Source organism: Carassius auratus, chromosome 32, assembly GCF_003368295.1.
Source record: "Carassius auratus strain Wakin chromosome 32, ASM336829v1, whole genome shotgun sequence".
NCBI classification, from domain to species: Eukaryota; Metazoa; Chordata; class Actinopteri; order Cypriniformes; family Cyprinidae; genus Carassius; species Carassius auratus.
In genome coordinates, this window is record NC_039274.1 from 5,298,391 (window position 1) to 5,316,319 (window position 17,929).

General features: G+C 36.1%; 1 protein-coding gene across 1 annotated transcript in view; it reads left to right on the forward strand.

Annotated features, from left to right (window-relative positions):
- The first annotated feature begins 15,471 nt into the window (after positions 1 to 15,471).
- LOC113051412 (TOX high mobility group box family member 3-like) overlaps positions 15,472 to 17,929 on the forward strand; it is a 47,886-nt gene continuing 45,428 nt past the window's right edge. The window contains exon 1 of the mRNA XM_026215154.1: positions 15,472 to 16,250. Coding sequence (XP_026070939.1) covers positions 16,152 to 16,250 — 99 coding nt within the window. The 5' untranslated portion in view covers positions 15,472 to 16,151. The remainder of the gene's footprint in view (positions 16,251 to 17,929) is intronic.

Consider the following 17,929-nt stretch of genomic DNA (forward strand, 5'->3'; position numbering starts at 1 on the left):
TAAGAGAGTGTGTATATGTGTGAAAGTAAAGGAAGGAAACAGAGTGAAAGAGAGAGAGAGAGAATGCCCCTAATCTCCTCTGATTCACTTTGACATGTGAATGACACGGTGAATGGTTACCATGGAAATAAATGTGTAAAATTTATGCATGCACCTTTTTTTCTGCCTCAGCCAAAAAGAGGGGGATTTTGCTAATGGGGTGTAAGTGCTACTGGTCTCTCTATCTCTCTCTCTATCTGTCTGTTTCTCTTTGTATGTATGCAAATGTGTGTGCGAGTGTGTACAAATGTGGGTGTGTGTCTTTCTCTGGGCTTAGAAGGCACTATATTGTGGGCTGTTCTTCTGCATCAAAGCATGTTAGCATGATTAGCAGTGATGTCACGGTATGAAAGCACAACAATGTAAAGGCTGCATTCCAAAACTAGACCGGTGCAATATAATCCCTCAATTATCATATAAAATTAGAAGTTTTGCCACATTTGTATTGCGATACAATAGATTTAAAGTAAATTGTACTAATCTCTTGAATATTTAAATGTATTTTTGCATAAAGTGTGGTTCTTTACTTATGTTTGCATAGCCACTGAAACATACAATACTGGCATTGAAAGGATCAAAAAAGTGAATTATTTACATATGAACAACTTTGCAGACGTACAAATTTATGCTTGAATTAATACTGAAATCATAGCATTAAAGCAAAACTATGTAGTTTTTCGACCTTAACAAAATCTCTCTAAAATTATTTCAGTGGTATAACACCTCTTAACCAGATTAATTCTACTGCCGCTGCTTCCAGAGCAGCCTCATAGCCGCTAGAACCACACTCTGTAAGTTTCATGTTTGGGTCGGTAACACAAAACACCACCCATCCCCTGCCAGCGGAAGAGTGCAACCTGCTTAACATCATATGTCACATTTTACTCGTAGCCTGGGTGGAGTTAACCAACAGCTAACTATTAGACGAAACTTTCTAAAAGAAAGCCAGCGAAGAAACCGAAAAAGGATTTGCCAGAGGAAGCAACGAAAGAGAGTGACAGAGTGATCAAACAGATGGATGCTTGCCTTCCTCCTACTGTACGTATTTTATGGACATTATGGTCATAAATGTCACAAATTACACCACTTACCCTCCTTTCACAAAACTATTATAATTTGGACTACTTTTGGTACTATATTGTTACAAAAATTTTTAATTTCTTGCACTTTTCTCTCTGAAATTTCCCATTTAATATTCTCTATCAAATGGTTAGGTTTGGAGGTATCTGAAAATCAAAATAACTGATTAATAAAATGATCTGTCAAATTTCTATCTACTATTTATAAATAGCTTTATGATATAAAGGATTAGTAAATATTTAACGTTCATTTATTTATAAATAAAGGTTAATTATGTGGAGGAAAAAAAATGTTTTTTAGCATGCACATGTTAGACTGCACCACATAAACCCTAGAGAGAAAAAAAAAAAACGGCCAACAACTCCTTTAAATAAACATGAATCCAAGAGAAATAACACAGGGGAACACAGGGCTTAAAATACTGAACCAAACAAGGGACTAGTGAGTAAAGCAACAAAGAACAGGTGACTAACTAATAATGAGAAAAGGAACCAAACAAAATAAGGACAAACAGGCAACTACTCCTTACATGTCGCCCCCCTGTAACAGGACCAGTGGGGTGGGGTTGACAATGGAACTGAGCCTAGACAAAGATAGCCTCCAGGGCAGATCAGGGAGTTCAGAGGGCAATGGTGGATCATGCAGACTAGGAAGCCATGGCAGAGCAGGCAGACTTGGAAAAGGCGACTAACTAATAAGGAGAACAGGAACCAAACCAAATAAGGACAAACAGGAAACTACACTTGATACTTGTGTATAAACAATTAGACCAGTCTGGTTATACACAAGAAATGAACTAGCTAAATCATAAGTGTACACATATACTCTCTCTCTTGCACAGAGGCAGTGGACAAACCCCAGGGTGCAATTTTACTATTTTGGTTTCCTGCATGAATTCCTGGAATTGTGTAAGTGTGTGTGTGTGTGTGTGTGTGTGTGTGTGTGTGCTGGCGAAACAATGAGCATTACAGCCATCATTACATTTTCTGAGGCCATTATTTCAACTTCTCTTAGCCATATTTTACAGCCTCATTTTTACTGCCACATTCTTAGATTTCAAAGTCATAGCTCATATCCAAAGATGCTTTGCTAAAGTTCTGCAAATCATAAAATAAATAGTTTATGCTGCAGTGTAGGTCAGAAGAAATTCTGTTTATGAAATCAGCAACTTGTCAGACATGAGATGTTTTACTTGCTTTACTTGTCATTGCAGCCTGTTTAATGCTGAATCATGTATTAATGATGATGATCTCCTTCATTTGCACTACTGAAGTATTTCAAACATGTTCTGCTCCTCTGGCTGAATTTATCAGCTTGTTAACCTTTAGATCAGCAGTCAGTGGGAGAAGAAATCTGATCAAGCTGTTCTGTACACAGGGTAATGGCTCTTTCTTTCTCATCCCCAGGCCAGTTAGTCTCTTCGTATATAATGGACATAGCAGCAGTGTAACAGAATTCTTAGAAATTTATTTTATGATATAATCTTCTGTTTGAATAGTGCTGATCTAGATTAAGACCTGGCCTATTTTAAGAGTGTTTTATAGGCATTCCAACAGCATGTAACTTGGTTTGCCTTTGTTTTTTAAACAGTAAATGTACGAGAAGTTGAATTAATCAAGAGTACAGTCCATCATATCAGGAATTATTATTGGAAAAATTAATATGAAAGTGTAACATTTGGACCAATCAGGCACACAGTTATTCATTATATTAAATCCTGCAAACCCCCTCAGCCAAAAAAAGCAAACTATGTGTTAGCGTTCTGTGGACAACCACCGAAGAGCAACTAACACCCCAAAATGGCAGAACAGGCCTCTGGTTACCATGGCAAACAGTGACAAATCATCTGATAACACTGGTTTTATTACTCAAAGGAATGCGGTCAGAGCAACTCTCAATCCATTTCCCCGATGGAAAGACACATAATACCCATAAAAATGAACTCTTTCCTGTTCATTCATAGAAAACCTTCTATGAATGAACAAACCTATCTCCAGGACATTGGGTGTATGATTATTACTTTCTTGTATATTGTATTTTGTTTAATGCATTCTACTGATAGTACCAATAGTTAATGTAATCTCACCTATAACATGTTTGGTTTCTATGAATTTGTATTGTAATGATCTAAATGAGGGTGTACTGTATATTATATGTTGATACCACTTTACATATTAGTCTTCTAAAAAATCTTTAATAGTTTGTAACTTGGCCACATTTACACTGCATGGGTTCAACTGACCCAATTCCGATTTTTCTCCTCTCATGTGGCACATATTGGATATGACCGGTGAACGTGTAAGCAGCTAAAAACTGCATGGATTCTGATTTTCTCAGATCGGATTCAGGTCTCATTCATATGTGGTAATAAATCGGATATGAATCGGATACGTGCATTTGTGTGTGCCATGTAAGCAGACAAATCGGATATTCCCCAATAAATGTGAGTTGTATGTCATTAAAAAAGTGACGTCATGGAGGCGCGATGGAGGATGAAGGATACACACAGTGGAGCAATGCAGAGGTTTCATGTCTTTTAAGTCTTTGGGGCGAAGAGACAGTGTAGTCAAAAATTCAGGGTTGTTACAGAAATAAATCTGTGTTTGAAGACATTTCACAAGATAAGGGGAGGCACGGTTTTAAGCACTCATGGCTACAGTGCCAACTTAAGATAAAAAGCTTAAAAAACAAATACAAAGCAAAACACTGTGTAATCTTATTTGTATCTGCATCCATTGTATTCCGTGCTGTTTTACTTCCTTTTCCGGGTCAGAACGTCCACGTTTGGTAGTTTCAGCAGTGTATAGTGTAAATGCAAAAATCAGATACGGGTCAATTTTAAAAGATGATGTAAGCCGGTCGTCAAAAAAAATCTGATATAGTCAGAAAATCGGATTTGGTTATCAAGACCTGCAGTGTAAATGCAGCCTGAATATTCCCTCCAAAATTTAAAGTCACCATTGGCTCACTTACAGTTAAAAGGCACCACATCACTGACCTGCTTCTTCTCTTCTTTCTTCTTCAGTGCTCTTACCTTCTTGCTTCTTGGACATCTTGTCTGACTGCAACCCATAGGGCTTCCCCCGTGGCAGCAGGGCATCAATGTTGCACCAAGCCATTTTGCAATTTTTTTTTTACGGGGCGAGAACTCTCCCAATCAGAGTCATAGTAACATCTTTGTTTTGTTTTTGACACTTCAAACCCCGAAGAACGCAATTGCAATTCCGACTCCAACACCATTGAACCATCGGAACCATCAAGACTTTCACTCGAGACTGCATCCAGATACCAAGGCAATGCATGTATCATATATTTAACTAAATTAAACAAAGGTTAAGTATAAGCTGTAAACCCCCTTTTATAAAATAGCACTGATGGTTTCACTCAAGTGGTTATTAATTTACGTGCAAACATCGCTGACGGCCCCAGTTTATTATTGTTTCACTTTCACAGCACATTAAACCTCACTGTCTTACTTCATCTGGACAAACTGTGCATCAATGGAAAGTTTAAAGACTCAAGCTTCGATATTTGACCAATATTTTGATAAAAAATTGTTGCAGTGACCGATTTAGTGATTTATGTCAGGAGTGCAAAATAATAAATCCGTATTATGCCACATTTTGAATAGAAATTCACAACTCACTCATATTCAGACAGGTCAGCAGCGGTTTATTTGTGTTCACACAGACTCACTGAACAGCGTCAATAAAGATTTATAGACCAAAGATGCATATCTGCGGAGATATATGGATATATTTACTGATGTTTACTTCATATTTCTTCAGACAGAATCGTCATTTCTATTCATTTTCCACGGATTTACGCGATCTGATGATAAACAGTCTCTCCCAGCGATCTGTGTGTGCGTGCAGTGGTCACAGCTCGTGCGGTGTGTGACTCAGACTCTGATTGGGTCTTTCAAACGTCAATCTTAGAGTTTCATATCTGGACACCGCCCCATCGTGTCACATGCTTCCTGCACACTTCCTGGTAGTTATCTGGCAAAAACAACACTGAAACACTTCTGTACACACAAAATATCCGAATAATAAACCCGCGATTACGATAGTAAAGCTTGGTATGAGAATTTCTTGAGATCTGGGGCGTTTTTATAAAAAAATCGAAAATGTACATCGGAAATGCTAACTTGTGCAGCGATGAAAAAGGCTACAAATAACATATTTTTACAACAGTAAACGACCAAATTCCACCCCTGATCACTAAAGGAAGTTATTATAAACACTCGATCGGGATTTAAAGTGAGTTTTGAGTAAAAGTGTACTAATAATTTCATAAATTGTCAGATGTAGCTTGATGCTAACGTTAGCACCAATGCTACTAATAGCAGGTGCTTTTCTTCTTCATAATGCATTTTTGTCTCAATAATTCACGTAAGGTCGTAAGAAAATGTTTTGTTGTATTTTTATAGTAAGACTTTTGATAAATAAGGGCTAAATGCAAAGAGAGACTGAAGTGAGATCGCTGCTTTGTTGCTTTGTAAAGCCTGAAAAACCACAATCAAGGCTAATAAAGGTGGAATAAAAACAAAAGAATAATGATAAAAGAATAGTGCGGATAATGTGTCATACTTGGCGGAGGTGTGAAACAACCGTTTGGTGAGAACAATACAATCATGATTCGGGCAGTTTTCAAGAGTGAAACATACACAAAGAGCACAGGAATGTTTACATGTGAGATCTTACAGAGATGAAAAGGGCCATAAATCAATCTGATTAGCCTTCTCTAAAAACACACATGACATGGCCTTAGAAAATATTTCATAAAATTCACAGTTTTACAGATTCGATTATGAAATTTTTTATGAAGTCTTGGAAGACTTGTGGCCTTAGCTACACTGTGTTTTCAAACTCATTTCCTACATCAACATTTTTTAAAATACATTTAAAACATATGTTTTTAATATTTTTATTTTTGTTTTTATGTTTGAGCTTATATATCTCTATTATCATAACAGTCTGAGTGATTCTGATTCCTGAACAGTAAACTTTAAAGTGTCAGCTTTGTGAACAAAGGTTGATTATGTATCTAGTCAGAAAGAATCATGAGCAGAAACCTTTTTATTTTGGGTATGTAATTTCGGTCTCCATGCCAAAAAAGGGGGGTTACTAGTAAGGGGTTAACTCATTTTACATTCATAGCTGCATTCTTTGGTTTCTCTAATGGCTTCATTCATCCATCCACTGTGTATGTATGCATGAGTGTTTGTGTTTGTATGTTTGTTAGACTAGTTTTGTGTTAAATGTTTAGTCAATAAAAATGTTGTGCATAGATTACAAGTGTTTTTGATTATGTCACTGCTTGTGGATAATGCCCCTTTAACGATTGGACCTATTAACATACTCTAATGCAATAGTATTTTATGGTTTCATGTGGTTAGCGAAAATATTATTTCTTAGAGCTGATATGAAATTACACTAAATGTTCGCTGGACGAACAAATTATTTGATGGTAATATAAATTCTGCTACAGTTACTACCGGCAGCTGATTTAAATTTTAATTAATTATAATTATTTGTAATTGTTTATATATTTTTTTCCTTTTGAGATAATTTTATACAAATAACAGAGAGAGAGAGAGAGAGAGAGAGAGAGAGAGAGAGAGGGAGATATGGACAGAGAGATTAAACCAATGAGTGTCCCCAGCCATTAGAAGAAGGGATATTTCAGCTTGACTGAGCAATTCATTCTCAGCATGTCACATTGAATTTTCTCAATTCTAAAAGCCTCCTCACTCCTCACTTTTTCTCATCCTTTCAGATGCTGAAATATGGCTTCCAACCAATCCTTCTACCTAAAAATGTTCACACACTCACCAACATTTTTCCAATCTGCTTACTTGGTTTGTTTATCACAGTGTACATAAAAACTAAGAGTTTTAACCATAACATGACTTTTAATTAAACATGTAAACCATATTTTAATAGGTTATTTTATAATACATGAACGACTGGAAGAATAAGAGGAGCATGTTCATCTAATCCTGCCAATCACAACCCAAAGTTAAGTATTTATAAATGTTTGCTTATACCTCACTCCAAGTGCCCCACCAAGGTTATTATAGTTTTGATATTTTATAACTGATATAATTATCACTGCTTGCTTATGCCTTTTTATCAGTTATACAATCTAAAACCTTGACAAAATATTTTGTATCTAAAAATAATTTGTGGCCATTTTCTTAACAAAAATGACTTTTAGTTTTTGTTCATTTTCGTTTTTGTTAGCAATATTAGAGGGTGTTTACATCCATTATTAAATGGGTCTAAATATTATTATATGGGCTATGTGTGAAATGGGCGACTTGTCAGACTTGCAATAAAGGCAAATCAGAGGAATCAGTTTACCAGGAGCATCTGTAACCTTAACAGTCCAATGGTTTTAGTGTTTTGAGAACTACAGTCTTTATGATTATGGCTGCATACACAAAGCAGGGCAAGAATTCATCAGTGAATCATTATTCAAAGTGAATCATAGGAACAGTTGAACACTAAGAATGACTGTGTCCAAACAACACCAAACTACTGCAGCAAAAGTCAATGCAAAATCTCAACATTCACCTTGAATGCCCTACTTCTACAATACAGTTCACAGAGCCAATTTCCATGAAAGAGCTACAATTGCTATAACTTTAATTAATCACAAACACAAAAGATGAAACCTGACATGGATATTATCAAATTGCTGTGGGCAGTTTTGGAGAGAAGAGTAAGAAGCCTTTTCTCACTCTAGACAACATTCAACTGGAGACTATTCAACAATGTATGAATCTATTCTAAGAAGGTTGGAAGCTGTATTAAATGCAAATGGTGGTAAAACACCTTAATTAAGAAATATTGCTTATCTCACTAAACTTAGAATAACTCGTGAAACCTGCATAGAGATAATTTAATGCATTTGAACTGATATTAATTGTAGATCTATCTCTCTCTCTCTTCCTCACCTGACTTTCCTCTCTCTCCAACTCTCTTTCTCCTCCCTGCAGTCAGACAGTTGTGACAGGCTGCTTCTCTCTGAATGATGTTACTGAGATGCCAAATGGGAGAGAGAATGGCAATTATGTCAAACTGTGTAGAAACATGTGTCTGTGTGCACCAGTGCCGACCCACCTGGCTGCACCTGATCACTCTAAATAACTCTGAACACAGGTATCCAGTGCCAGTGGCAGGCAACGATAGAGACAGAACCCTATCCTGCGGGTTTGTTTTCCTACCTCTCCCTTTATTTTCCTTCCTTTTGTATTGTGTTTTGTTTTTTTCTTTCTCCCTACAGCTCTTCAGTCCGCAACCTTGAACTATCAGAATAAATAACCCACAGTGTTTCGATTTGTGAGAAGCTTTTAAAGTGTGGTAAGAGACAGGATTGCATTGATACACCATTATATGTGTGATTCTATGTGTGTGTACACACAAACGTTACTTACAGTCTCTCAGTACAGAGACAGCAGCATTCAGTGCTACAAATGTAAAAATAGCAACCTGCAAATACATAGTTATGTTCCAACCACAAAGTGGAACAGTGGACTAAATGAGATCTAGAGCAGATTGTAGAAACATTTCACAAGACAGAAACACCAAGTGGAGCAAAGGAAAGAAGATTTATATTTCCTTAAGTAAGTAAGTAAAGAAAGAAAGAATACTATAGAAAGTATTCTGGCAGTGGTTTGCCAGTAGGGCACCATATGTGGAGGTCTGTGTTCATAGAAAACAATCTTAGTACTAGTTTTACTGCAGATCCACAGGCTGACAGCACGTCCTGGCACTCGGCCAGTAACATGTAGGCTTTAGGATTGTTCATTTCTGCTACTTATTATTTGGCAGGAGTGTGACAGAATTGTTACAGAGGTTTTGAACACCCGAACCACTTCTTAGGACTCAATAATTGCTACCATGCAACAACACAGTAGAAGAAAAATAGTAAAGTTTGGAAAGTTTGGTGTGTGGTTTAAGGAACTAAGTGACTGATGGAAAAAATGTTTGAAAAAGAAAATAGTGTGGTGTGTGTGTGTGTGTGTGGGACAGAGGGAGAGAGAGAGAATGAGGGAGAGGGAGAGGGAGGTTCTTTTTCTAAATCTTGGCTGACATCCAGCTGAAGGTAATCTGTGCTTCTGACCCTCTCCCTCTCCAAGACATATGAATGAATGAGTGAATGATGCATTTATATAGCACTTTATTGTTTATTGCTTTACACCCAAAGTGAAGGATGGATGAAGACTCAAGAAAATTAAATGACTGAGATTGTAGTCTAGAAGTAAATCACATAGTATGAAATAGATTTAAATAACACTGTATAAAATAGATTATTTGCTGAATGCTCTGAAAATGTTATTAAATTGCATAGAAATTTTTTTTCACTAAGAAGTATATTTCACAAATAATAATAAATGAAAAAACAGCAAGAAACATTTGATTTAAACATGACATTTTGTAGTATAATTTTTTTTGAAAGACTCAGGAAATCGTGGTGGCTTTGTTACATTTTTGTATCAATTTCTTTTTAAACTCATTGCCAAATATTATCATTAAAAAATATTTCCAAAGGAATCAGTTATTTCTGGTCCCACCCTGAGACATGGTTTTAGTCTCTTTTTTTTTCTTTCCTTTTTTTAATAGTGAGTGGAGATGGTACATGATGTGTTTCTGTCTTCAGATTTATATATTTACAATATTTCAACATAGCTTAAATGTAATGACATCATGTCATATTAATCTGTAAATTGTGCAAATTGTTGAAAGTGATGAATAATGTGTCACTTAAAATATAAATTTTCAATTAATTTATATTCCACATCAGTGAGTGTGAGGCCGTGTGTGTCAGATACATGCAGGACAAATATTCATTCTCTGCTGTTTTTATTTTTTTAATTATTATTCAGATGTGAGACAGTTGTCATCATCTTTCCTTGAGAAATTATATTACTGCATTTTATTAAGATTTTATTGCTGATAATGTCACTAAAATGGCTTTTTTGTTTTGTTTTTTTAACACCCGTGGTTTGGAATCCAGAGTCTGTATTCCATGTCAATTTTAGAACAAGAATAATGAGATATCACTTTAGCCTTTTGATTGATAGTGAATGTGATCTGTAAGAGCCAACTGTTCCCCCGGAGTATATTATGAGCATCACTGACTGCAGCGCTTTCTGAACACTGGCCCAGTTCTCACAGTCCTGCACAGTGAGGCCTCAGCGTAAAATAAACAGAAGGCCATTTGAAAGAATATATGACTTGTTTATGGGGCAACATAATTCACATTCCTACTTCCTCTTATTCTACTGTTGGGCTAACCTAATTGCTGCCACATTTTACATTCCCATTTCCCTTCTTATCTGATTTCCAAAAACACTTAGAGCCACGATAAGTGTAAAAACACAAACACATCTTTGAAAGCAAAAGAACAAACACATCTTGCAAATGCTTTCTCAATTGGTCGAAACGAGGTTTGAAAAGTAAGAGAGAGAAAGAGCAGGATTTTCATTATAAAATTATTTTTATGGACTCTATCTTTTAGCTATCCACTTATATCTATCTATCTATTTTCTTCTTATGAAAGTATCGCGTAAGTAAAGAAGAAGAAAGAGATGAAATCCAAGTTAAAGGCAACAGAGAGAAAGTAAGTCATGGCAAAATGGAACATGTCATTATATGCTGATAGAAAAGCACACTGAGGCATTTAATGTAATTACTTCCCAACTTTCACAGTGTGTCAATCACGCCACTATCTGCTTATGCTTTAATGGGATATTGAAATGTCCTCTCAGCTGAGAGGCAATGAAGGCTCCTGCTAATTAGTATGAACGAGGAGCGTTAAAATGAGTAATGCTGTGGAGGACAGGTTTTAATTGAGAATAATATAACGCTCTATCCCTTAAATTCATCAAAGCCACACACTAATTGCTCATCAGGCTAATGTTGCCACAGACCATGTTTTTATTTCCTGTACATTTTTGGACTAAGAATGTTTCTTTGCTCCAATTGATGTAAGATAATTATAGTGACATTTTAAAAAAAGATGACTTACACATTTTATAAGACAGTGCTTAACAGAAATTAGGAGATTAGTAGATTACTAATGAAGTAATTAGCAGTGGTGTGGTAATGACTCCCCGTGTGTCAGTAGGTGAGCTCAGGGCAGTTGTCTTAGAAATGAGGAGTGCTTTACTGTTTAAGAATACAATACCACGTCTTTTACTTGCTAGTTCTATTGGTCATTTATTTTAACTATGTAATGTAACAATGTGAGATATTTTTAAACATTATTAACAATGTCACAAACATTTTAGGAATGTTGTCTTAATTTGTATGGCTGTATTTGATAACTAATTGTTCAGTCTATATGAGATCTCCCTTATGAATCATGCTATTCAGGACCCAGCACAGAAGACAACATTTCAGCGCATTATTACCTACATTTTCACAGTGCAAATAATACAACTGTAATACCAGAGAAGGAGGATTCGAGAGTGAAAGAAAGATAGATTAGGAAATGGTGTAGTGAGAAAAAGAAAGCACTTTTATCTTTTATCTCTCTCATCATTACTGAATGCTGTAATAGATGCGATGGCCCCTGAGGGTTATATGTAAAGTGCATAGACAGCATATCCACACTGCATACTGCAGTATTGGCCATGATGTGAAGGGAGGGGGTGAGGGTGGTGGAGAATCAGATCTCATGAAAAACATCATTTGCAAAGGGCAGGGTAAATGTATTCTCCTCTGATCCAATGTAGCATCATGTTGTTATTCTTACAGACAATTAAGATTCACATGGATGAGTTCAGAAATACAAACACTCAAAATCAGCTACACCCAAGCTCTTCAGGGAGCTCATATGAGATACATCATTTAGTATTCAGTTAGCTTTTGGGATTCTTATTCAGTGCTGTGGTTTGCCCTTATAAAATAAACATTTTAAATATTTAGGCCCCTGCCTTTGGAAACAATGATATAATGTACAATATTTATATTTCTATGGCGATTTCAGCTGATTTCAAGTAATTGCAGTAAATGCATTTTAAATGTTTGTAGATTTGCTGTTGTTGTTATTATTGGAATTAAATATGTACGAACACATGCATTATTTCAGGGTTATATCACTGACCAATGGGTGCTTTGATGAAAGCAAATGTATCAGCCGGCTGAACACTTTATTCAATGACAACTCGACTTTATTGCATTACAAAGGGGGGAGAGATCAAAGACCCCAGTGTCTGATAATGAAGACAGAAGGCCAAGCCAATTTCACAGACCCAACAGCTTGAGAATCTCACCCCTCTATATGGATCCATGTATAATGGGGAAAAAAAGCTTGATATCGAAGAGTACTGTAGCTGAATCTTGAGTATATCTGCTCTATACACAACGGAGCAACTGATTTGTCAGTTTGCCAAGGTCACAGTAGAACACACCCTTCTTTAGATTCATAGCAGATAATAATTTGGAGCTCTGGGTGGAAAAGTAATGCTGTGGGTCACATGTTTGAGATCCCGAAGACAAGAGGAACACATAACAAATGCAAAATGATGTGTAGGCTGCTATATGATAAATCACTGGGCAAAATACAATAAACTATTGAATTTGTAAGTATTGCGAAAGGGCACATATATGGTATCATTATCACATCATGTCTTTTTGTGGCCTATATAAAAATGCAGCTAAAAGATTTGCATTATGTGAAGTATTTGGCCTTGTTTTATAATGAGCACATGAGAATTGAGATATGAATATTATTGATGCCACTAATGCCTCTTCTTCTACATCCACAGCTGTTCGGTCTAATTTAGAGCACACTGCCACAATGGAGAGATCACAGGCTTAATATGAGGGGCGCATAAATAAAGATTATTAGGTTAATTAATTATTTTGCATTTATGATTCTTTTATACCTCCACATAATTACTATGGGCTGCTATAATTGAATTTGAACTTGTGCCAGAGTGGGATAATTTGTTTTCAGGTTACCAAATGGTGACAGTGTTGCCGGGTGTAGAGGAAATGACATGAAGTGTGAGTGTGGCATAATTCATCTGCGCTCAGACGCTGACATCAAACCCACAGAGAGGAAATTAATTCAGTTTCTCTCCTGCCACATGGGCAAACAACATTACACACACAAATAAGTAATAACAGAGAATCAAAGATGCTCCTGTGCTCATCAGATCAGGAGCATTCATCACCACACTTATCAAACGTAATAACAACAACGTGGAATGTGGAACACCCTCCGTATCTGATTGCCTGTGTGTGTTTGTGCAGGCATACAGTATGTGTGTAGATAACATGCACACATTTGTGTTTGTCTGTCTGTCTGTTCATGCATGTTTATTTTATGAGTGTCTGTCTGAAGGAAAGAAATAAGAATGTAATGCATAAGAAGTGCATATACTGCATGGTTTTTCTTCCCCTTTGTAAAATCATTAGACCTTGTAGATCATTTTAAATGTGAAAGCAGGTCTTAATTACATTTTTGGTTGTTTTGTGTTATATAGGATAATTCACTTCATGAGAGTGAACATTTTCAAATGAAACATTGTGAATGCAAATGCAATCATGATTGCAACTAACTTTCCAGCTTAGCCTCTGTTTTGCAGATAGAGTTACTTTCATTTATTCGTAGCTCTCTGATTTAGACCCATGGGAGTGCAGAACTCATTAAATCCCATAATGCACTATACATGCATGAATTATTATTATTATTATTATTTCAAGAAAAGAAGTTCTCAGCAAACTTTCAGCTTGTATAAATAGTTTTTAAAAAATAAACATTTTATGTGTGTCACTAAATACACTCTCCAGTATACCATAATTAGGTTAAAAATCAGAATTATTTTCCAATCATCAAACTTTGTTATTGTCATTGCATTGTATGATTATCTGAATGTTGTAAATCCACACTGTTAGTCTAATGACATAGCTTCAATGTGAAAAAACAAAAACAAAAAAACCTTAGTAATACATATTTAATACTTATTACATATTAATGTAAAAAAATGATCAATCATTTTAAAATGCCCCCAGTGTGTTTGTAGTCTGTAGCCCCTGGTGGTAATAATTGGGAATGTTAGCCAGCTGCTTCAACAAAACATGTTTGAGTTGGCTACAGGAACATTTTTATGTCACATCCTCTCTCTTTCAAATTGCCCCACATTTGCCTTGCATTAGTTAGAAATACACTACTAATGACATTTTTCCTAAAGCTTTGCTTACCCATAAAAAGATTGTGCAAAGAGCCGAGAGAGCTGCCTATTCACATGCAAATGATCTGCCAGGGATATTCTGTTCAAACATCTCCTGTGCCTTTTGAATTCTGCTCAGATGCACTGAGAAAAAGTGCATATATAGGTTGTCTTTACCTTTCAAGAAATGTTATATTTGATAAGACCTAAAAAAATATGTTTTATGTATTTGTTTTAGTTTAATGAAACTACTTGCTTCAGTACAAAGTGCAATTTCATGTCTGTTCTGTTCCTGAAAATGGGCAGAAGATTCCCAGTATGCATATTTCAAGTGTTTTTGAGCAAGATGAAAAAAATAAGGATTTTTTTTTTATTTTTTTATTTTTTTTAATGTCCTGTTAGGTTGGGATTTACAATGGATTTTGTGATGCTAAGTTTTGGAGTCTGTGTTTAGTTTGACGATGAGCTAATGGGAATAAAGGCCAGCATGACCTCTGCTTTAAACAAAGAGAAAATACTGAATACAAATATAGCTGTAAAATCATGACGCCAATTTGTAGGCTAATCCAGAAGGCTAATTCACCATCAGTTCCTTTGGGAACCTCATTTGGGTTTTTAGAATAGTGCTTTTCTTTTGTGAGTAAAATAAGGTTTGTGGTTAATAAGACTTTCATATTTTGTTCTACAACATAAATCACATATACAGTCGTATCCTAGTTCAGAAGCTGCACTGTTTATTAAAACTGAAAGTTGCTATACAAAACCATAGTGGTTGCCCAACTCATCAAGCATCATGTCATTTATAGAACAAAACACATAGCCTAGGACAAAAAGTCTCTTCGGGCAATACTGCATACTTTATTTAACTCATCACAAACTCATTATCTCACAAATGCAAATTCTGCAGGTTTTATAAGCTCAATATGGTAAACACTCTCTTCTTGTGCACTTCCACCAATATTCACTGAAATATTTTTACTTTTTTATATATTTACTTTGTTTAAATGTATCATTATTAGAAGTATTATTATGCCTATTATTATTTCCAGCTGATGCAAAATAATCAGTTTAGTGATTATGAGAGTAATATATTGGCACGCGGGGGGCTGATAGGGGAGTGGCGATGGGTGCTCGGGGAGTGGTCGCAATGAGTCCCACTGTCTCCCATACTCCTCCATCACAGCTTGATGTTGGCTGAAGTAAACAGAAGAGCACTGGCTGTTCAGAGTCCCTCAAGCGCTGTAATGAATATGTAAACATCGCTTCCCAAGTTTCTTGGACTAACGCTGGAATCGGACAGTATCATTCATGTGTTTGGAGGGCTTAATTTCATTTAATTAGCCAAGCTTTGAGAAGCTAAAGTGTCTTCAGATCTCTAACTGACCGGTAGCGCCTAATTTAAAACGCAAAGTGTGGATTGATGGAGGCGTCTTTGAAACACTGAGAGCGGGAACAACCTTGTGTTTAAATCATCCAGCAACTGAGCCTGCCTTGAGCGTGTTTTTGAACGCAAAACATTATAGCGGAGTTGCTGTTTGCCGGCTTTCTTTGTGTTACTCTTCTCCAAGCATGCCTGAACCTCGCAGCGCAGGAGGAGTTTGAACATCGTCAAACCTTGCACAACATCCAAAACTATGGCCAGCGATCACTGCTTATAGAAGAGGATTACTAAAACTCCGTATAACACCACCCTTTTACCTTTTCTGTGTCCCCTTGAGCTGCATTAAACCCGCGTTGTTCACCGCTTCCCTCTCATTCGCCGCGCCTGGATTGTTGAAGGACAAGTAAGAGAAAAATTGCGCCCTTTTCGTAGAGCAGCGCTTCGCCGAGAGGAAACATGGATGTATTTTATCCGTCTGCCGGAGGGAATTCTATTCCTGGAGACCCACAGAACCTGGATTTTTCCCACTGCCTGGGATACTACAACTATAATAAGGTGAGATACTCAGTTTGAATCCCTGAGCTGATGTTTCCAAACTAGGAGCACAAAGTTGATTCTCTCTTTGGTTCAGTACATTTGGATTTGGGACTTTTTTTGCGACCACATAATTGTTTTCAACCAGTTTAAATTATTTATTGTAACTTTGGAGAGGTTTATTGAAAGGGCCGTGATGTTTTCAGTGATTTAACTTTGTAAAGCACCATCTTTCAGAGCAGGTGGAAGAGCTACTGCCAAAACACGCTCAGATGTGGCAAGCCATTATAACATTTGTTCTTTAAGACTAAATAGGTTTTTGTTACTAGTACTTATTTAAAATAACTAAAAAGTAATCTGAAGTGATTAACACTATTTTCACTGATAACTATTCTACAAATTAGATATTTATTTTTACTTCTTTGCTACTTGATAATAAGTAACTATTTCATTGCGTCTAGTAACAAATTGCAAATTAATGACTCATTAGTGTGTTTTAATTGTTGGTGGTACTTATATCAGTTTTACCCATAATAGTGTATTAGAAACTAGTACCTGTTTGTGAAATGTAAAAAACATTATGAAAACTTACAGTCTTTAACCCACCACCCCGCCCTCACACATTTGATATATAATAACTTGTCTGTAGGCCTGCATTATATTTAAATTCAAAATCTTACTAGTAACAACCGGAATGCATTTTAGTGTCTATTCAGTGTCTGTTAAGAAAACTGTAATGATTAATAGCAAAGGAGGATAGTGAAATTCATAAAAATATTTGTCATTATTATATTACCAGTTATATGAAAATATAGCTATCAAGATGTGAGGAATAAGAGTTTAAATGGCTTGCCATACTCTGATTTCTTTCTGTCCTCAGTTTCTGAGTCCTTTTATTTTCCTTAAACAGTGTCGAGTCCGTCGGTGATAATTTTTAGAGAGATTTCACAGAAGAGTCAGCCCCACTCTTCCTTGTGCCATGTCGACTTTAAGCTACTTCCAGAGCCCAATAGGTCTATAGATTTAGTAATGATTCTACAGAAGAGTGATACATGCCTTCAGCAGTTAAAGAAGACTTTCAGACAAAAGGCTGTCAGTGTTACAGGACAATGCATAAATTGTGCTGCCTTACAGACTCTGCTTAATATGACAGGAATGTTTTCTTGTGCTCCCGGGGGAACACTTCTGTAATTTCATGATTTTAGTCCTCTCAGCAAATGTTTTTTATTAATTCACAGAACTATACAATCTCATGTCACAGGTGTTCTCTGTGTTATAGGGGCTTGACTTTGTTTATGCAGCTCTGTCATCAGACACTACATTATTTTGGTCCTATTGATAAATGGTGATGGAATTGGGAGTACAGTGATATGTTACATGTTTTTTCCCCCCTATTATTCTGTATTCCAACTTAATTATATTCTGTGTAGTTACTATATTCTATAGTTTTGTTTATGTGATCTTTGTCTTTTTTTTTTAAGGTTTGATACAACGCAGAGTTGCCTGCTCTTCAGCATTTACCACCTGCCAATAGAATTATATAATTCCTGACAAACCTAAAACATCTTCATGAGAAATTTGACCCATTCCTTCTGGCCTTTACATAACTTCCTGCCTTTTTAAGTAGCCTATATTATGTACAATGTTGACAATAATGCTGCAAAGAATGTACAACACTAGAACCAAAATTACCTTATTTA